General features: G+C 46.8%; 1 protein-coding gene across 1 annotated transcript; it reads right to left on the bottom strand.

The window, feature by feature from the left end:
• Positions 1 to 277: 277 nt before the first annotated feature.
• LOC143023784 (uncharacterized) lies at positions 278 to 5,332 on the bottom strand. Its single transcript, XM_076182400.1, has 3 exons — positions 5,144 to 5,332; positions 4,118 to 4,898; positions 278 to 331 (listed from the first exon to the last, which is right to left on the bottom strand). The coding sequence occupies exons 1-3, from the start codon at positions 5,206 to 5,208 to the stop codon at positions 278 to 280; spliced, it is 900 nt and encodes a 299-aa protein (XP_076038515.1). The 5' UTR covers positions 5,209 to 5,332.
• Positions 5,333 to 5,851: the final 519 nt, after the last annotated feature.

Genomic DNA, 5,851 nt, shown 5'->3' with positions numbered 1-5,851 from the left:
ACTTGAGAGGTTCACTCAAGTTATTGAAAACCCTGCTGGTGGAATACTGCAAAAGGTTCGATAAGAAAAGTCTTCATAGAATCCCTAGTGCAGTCACTATTCAGAGCCCACTTCTATTCAGGCTTGGTGATCAAAGTTACATCATTTTCAGTCTCAAGGGCCGAAAGGAACTTTCCAACTTATTCACAAAGATCAGCGTGTCAAGTCATATGGTCACTATCCCAAGTTACGTTTTAGATTAAAGATGGGAAGTTAGTTTTCAGCCAAACGTCACATCTTAATAACTGCCTGGTAAGTCAGGGTTTTGAATATGGTACTTGGCGTCCGAGATCTAAGTGACAATATTTGCACTGTTATGGGTAAACCATTATGAATATTTAGACGAATACATCTTGTGGAAAATTGAACAGACGTTAACTTTGTATAATCTCCCGACGGATACCGCCTGGTTACCGCCGCCGTGGGATCATACAAAGCATTATCTGAATATTCAATCCGCCCTTCCAAAACTAAGGTAATGGGTTCCACTTACAATTCATTAATCTGAAATAAATGTAGGTCCGGTCCACTAAAACAAATCATAGAAAGTCTGTAACCTAAATCCACATGAAAAATTGTACGTGGGAGACGGGAGATATGGAGTACTATTAAATTTGAATTACTGATCACGGCCGTGTAGTCACACAAAAGGTCTTAGTCTTGGATTCAGTGACCGCAGACATATTGGTTACTTACCGGCCTTACAACTTATGTTTCATAAAAAAGTAGTGCAACAAAAGCTAACAGATCCTCTGAATCAAAACAAAGGGATTTGACATGACCTTTCTGCTCCACCGTTGAAGTGACCTCTGAATACATACCTCGAGTCCTTTTGTAATGTGCTAGTTTTTATCATACCTCCTCTGTGTTTACCGTCATGGTTGAATCTGTAGTTTCACAAATAAAGACAGGAATCCTATGGAAAAGCAGTTTTATTTGACTTTTCGTACTTCCTTAACATACAAGAAAATTTCCCTTTCGAGCAGTCTGTAAAGAGGTACTAAGTAAAGAGAAGAGAAGTAAAGCATAAGACAAAGAAGACAAAGAGGATAGTAGATGTGAAATAGAGTAAGAGTATGACAGAAATTTTTGAAAGTAATAAAAAGATGTTTTGGAAAGAAATTAAAAGAGGAAGAGGAGGCGAATCAAGTAGAGAAGAAAAAGTAAAAGCTGCAGATGGAGAGATGATAATGGAAGAAAAGGCAGTAAGAGGAAGATGGGCAGATTATTTTAGGGAGTTGCTAAATGTGAAGGAGGATAGGGAGGGAAAGGTAGTTGCAGTGGAAGGTGCTTAGAAAATGACCGTGATGAGTGAGGAAAATGGAGGAGAAATGTGGAAAGATGAGGTGAAGTCAGTTATTAAGGTGATGGGAGCAGTTAAAGCACCTGGGTTGGATAGATGTCATACAGAATGTCTAAAAAAGGAGATACAGTGATATTGGACTGGCTGGTGAGGCTCTTAAATGTTTGTCTAAAAGAGGGTAGAGTGTCGGAGGACTGGAGGAGTGCCTGTAGTTCCACTTTACAAGGGAAAAGGGGACAAGTGTGAATGTAGTAGTTTCAGAGGGATCAGTTTGTTAAGTGTGGTTGGGAAGGCTTATGGGTAGGTCTTGATTGAGAGGATTAGGAGAGGAACAGAGGGAGTAATTGGTGAGAAACAGTGTGGATTTAGGACAGGTAGGAGTTGTGTGGATCAGATTTTTGTGGTAAGACAGATATATATATATGAAACCTATAGGAAAAGGTAAGGATGTTTTTTGGGGTTTATGGATTTGGAAAAGGTTTATGACAGGGTACACAGGAGGGCACTGTGGTAGGTACTGCAGATATATAGGATAGGAGGAAAGCTTTTACGGGAGCTTGTGTTAGGATTAGAAATGGAGAGAGTGAGTGGTTTCAGGTAAAGGTGGGACATCCCCCGGGATGTGTTATGTCGCCCTGGCTGTTCAACTTGTACATGGATGGGGTGGTGTGAGAGGTAAATGCAAGGGTGGTGGGTCAGGGGTTGGAGATGGTCAAAGAAAATGGCGAAAAGTGGGAAATAAGCCAATTGTTATTTGCTGACGACACTGCGCTTGAGGAAGTTAGTGACAGGGTTTGGGAAGGTGTTCGAAAGAAGGAAGTAGAAGATAAATGTGGGTAAAAGTAAGGCGGTGAGATGTACATTGAGGGTTACCAAGAACAAACTGATGTACTTGGCGTTTGCAGACAATGCGTCAGCGCCATCTATCGCTAAACTAAATAATGAACTTTCTCATCACTTTTTTTATTGCTGTTATCTCTTTAATTTCTAATTTCGACTGCTTTCGTTTTAGCATATTTTATAATACGGCCTATAACCGAAAGTAAAGTTGTAATCTTGCGCATGCGCATAACTCAAAATTCTGACGTGCTAGAACAATTCTGAGTAGGGGTTTGGAACCAGCAATCTTAACTTAGTCTAAAACACATAATTTAACTCCAGTAGCAAAATCTTTGTTGTCCAGTGTAATCGATGGTGAGAGTTTTGAAGAAGCTGAAGAGTATAGCCTACTTATTTAGACTAGATGATAAAAATGACTAAAGATCATGATAATGAAGTAAAAAGGCATATAACAATTGGTTGGAAAATGTTTGGTAAGTATAAAAAGATCATGAGAGGTTTTTAACCTCTATGTTTGAAACGCAAAGTTTACAGTCTTTGTATAATGTGAGCAATAATCCATGGATGTAAGATTTGGAAACTAACGAAGGTGATGGATCCAAAGTTGACGAGCGCATGGAGGAGAATGCAGGGACCAATGGTAGGAATAACGTTGAAAGACAAGACAGGAAGAAAGCTGGATGAGAGTGCAAACTGGAGTGAAATATATTCTGGAGGCGGGGCGGGTAGGTTAGCACGAGAGAATGAGGAGCGGGTGGACGCTGAGGGATGGGAAGCGTGTAAGGAGACCAGAAGTTGGAGGGACGAGATAGAGAAGTTTGCAGGAGTGACGTGGCAGATATTTGCGTGGTCGTTCGAGTCATGAAATGTTATGAGAGAGGACTTTGTTCAGCAGTGGACCCGAAATGGCTGATTGATTGATTGACTAAAAATATCTCTGAAATAAACGGGTGGATATCACCATCGTCTTCATGGCCGCGGACGTTCGATCAGAGGAGTCCAATTCTTCTCCAATTTGACTTCACGACCCACCATCACAACGCTGAGGTTTGATTATAGGTTTATTTACATACAAATACACTAGTATTGTTTTTCCTCCTTCCTTGTGACACACTGCAAAAATTGTTGCCATAAAATCTAGATAAAGTACTTCTTTGTCGCGGCTAGTGCCGCTTAAATTGTTTTTATCGGCTTAAGAAACCTGCACAGCGAAGCTATAGCGGTAATCCCCCTACCACACTCCTGGCCAAATGGCCACTTCCGGAAGGGAGTGTGTGGTTGGACATTCCGCATAAATCATCGGAAATTTAAAAATTCCCGCTCTGTGCAGGTGGCGCAAGCGTCTACAACCCCACCTCCCCCTCCCTATCCCCTCCCTTCTTACTCGGCTGCACGGGATTGAGCCGTCACTTCAATGAGAAATGAAGGCTTCGCCTGTGGGAGGAGGGAGGACCCTAAATCTGTGCAGGTTTCTTAAGCCGATAAAAACAATTTAAGCGCACTAGCCGCGACAAAGAAGTATTATCGGCCGAGAAGAAACCTGCACAGCGAAGCTAAGCATGAGACGAGGATAGGTGGGAGGAGAAGGTGAAGCCCAAATGTAGTCGAGGACAGGGCTCAAGCCGTTATTACGTGTGCCTCGTATGGGAGACTATTCATCTTATCATTCAGTAGAGGGGAGACAAAAAGCATCAAGTACTTATATCGATATCAATATCAATATATATATATATTCATATGTTTATTTTTTATAAAAATAATATTGTACAATTTACATAGTGCATAAATTCTATGTAGAATATTGTATCTTGCTCAGCGGTTCCTGGGCCTTCCCCTACCCCTCGGTCGCCCTTTGCCCCCTTCTTTTGCGAAGAGAGGGGTGGAGCCGTTCCCATGGCGACACATGGGACAGGGGTGATCGAGTGGTAGAGATACCGTGTCTTGAAGGAAGTTGCTGATGCCCAGCCCCCCGAGGTCCTGCACCCGTTCCACAGAGTGGGTGCGGAGAAATGCCAGCGATGCCGCGAGGCCTCTGATGTTGTGGGCGTGGGGGGCATGGCCCGGGTCGGCCTTCTCTATAATGCGGAAAAGTAGACGCGCCAGGGACCTCGGGGTTAGGGGGTTCCGAGATTTCGAATTGTAGAAGAGATGATCCTCGGACACCCCTTCCGTGCGTTCCACGTAGTCTTTAAACGCACGGACCGGGCACAGCGGGTGTGGGTTTCCTTCCTCCAGGAAGGATGGTATTCTGATAGGGCCAATCATGTCGTCCGCCTGCTCATTCTTGGCTAGGAATGTAGGTGATGGAGCGAGAGTTAGGGCAGAGCAGTCCTCCTCCAGGTTGGAGAAGGACTGGTGGCGGGTGATCGCCGCCAGCTGTGACGCCCTATAACCCGTAGCCAGGGCGAGCAGAAAGACGGCACGTTGAAGGAAGTGTTCCCCCTCCATTGTCTCCGAAGGTTGGGAGGGTTGTTGGATCTGGATGACGGTCGGGACCGTAGCGAAGACGCGGTCTGTCGCTTCCTGGTCGAACAGACCACGGGAAAGGGGAGCTGCTCTCACCACGCCCCGGCGAGCTATCTCCGGGGCCGACCGCGTTGCAGACTGACGAGCTGCCAAACGAGCCGCGGTGAAGGCCCTCGCTGCTGGGGGTAGGGCTGATGACGCCATGTTGGCTGTACCCTCTGCCACGGTAGAGAGTGCCGCCAGGGTGTGTCTGCATACAGAAAACACGCGAATCAAATTAGTAGGGCGAGGAAGGATCCCGATCCCCGGAGGGTGTAATAAAGTCACATCGCTCAATTGTAGAACGTATAACATATGCGAGGCCGAGGTCGTTTCCGAACGACCTCGTCCTCGGGCGCTAGTCAAGAGGCTCCGTCCTGGGTGAAGACGCTACCTGAGCGTCTCTCGCCAGGACAGGTCTGGACCCTCTGTATAGATTGAATATATCCCACTCACCTCAATTCTTCCCGCGGGAAGTCCTCAAAGCTCGTGGCGAGCGTCGTCAGCCAGTTCCTCATCATCGCGATTGCCGTGACGGTCGAGATGGTAGAGGCAAGGTCTTGTCTGGTCGAGGCCTCCGTCGTCAGCAACTTATATAGAACCTTAGCCCCCTCCTCGTCGTTGGCCCACTTTAGGATAACGTCATCTCTCCTCCTTCCAGCCCTCCGGTAGCGAGTAGTCGGGAGACCAGGCCACTAGCTTGTGGCCTTCTCCCAAACGAGTACTCCCAGGACCGGGGAAGGTCACACCATGAGAAGGGGCGGAACTCAAAAGAGTCCGTCATGGTAGGAGGATAAGGTAAAGAATAACTGTAGTGGTCCTCCACCCCGTCCAACCCGACGGACGTCTGATTGGGGGGTTCCTCCTGAGAGGGGCCTTCTAGTCCTATACCTGTCGCCGGCACGGAGGGGCGGAGGGAAGGACCAGGAGGGAGAGTGGGAGGGGGGGGCTAGAGCCGTAGGTTCAATAGGAGGTTGCTCTGGAGAGGGGTGCGTTATGATTTGCGCGGCCTGAAAGGCCGGATAATGTGATAGGGCCGATTCAAGGACGGGGCCTATCAGGGACGGAAGGAGGGCAGCCACTTGGGCAGCCAGAGTTCCCTCTCCCCTCGTTTCGTCCTCCGGCTCCCTGCCCTTGTGGGATTTACGGCAAGGAAAAGGAGAG

This window comes from Oratosquilla oratoria, unplaced genomic scaffold (genome assembly GCF_046742065.1).
Source record: "Oratosquilla oratoria isolate Oo_2021 unplaced genomic scaffold, ASM4674206v1 SCAFFOLD60, whole genome shotgun sequence".
In the NCBI taxonomy this organism is placed as follows: domain Eukaryota; kingdom Metazoa; phylum Arthropoda; class Malacostraca; order Stomatopoda; family Squillidae; genus Oratosquilla; species Oratosquilla oratoria.
The sequence above is the reverse complement of the archived record's forward strand: the minus strand, read 5'-3'. Positions and strand labels throughout refer to the sequence as shown.

Bases quoted from the DNA above. Each gene is read 5' to 3' on its own strand.
- LOC143023784 (XM_076182400.1), bottom strand. From the start codon at position 5,208: ATGATGAGGAACTGGCTGACGACGCTCGCCACGAGCTTTGAGGACTTC. The intron at 4,899-5,143 runs GTGAGTGGGATA...TTCTGTATGCAG, and splicing joins TTCCCGCGGGAAGAATTGAG to ACACACCCTGGCGGCACTCT. The intron at 332-4,117 runs GTATCTCTACCA...ATTGTCACTTAG, and splicing joins GCAACTTCCTTCAAGACACG to ATCTCGGACGCCAAGTACCA.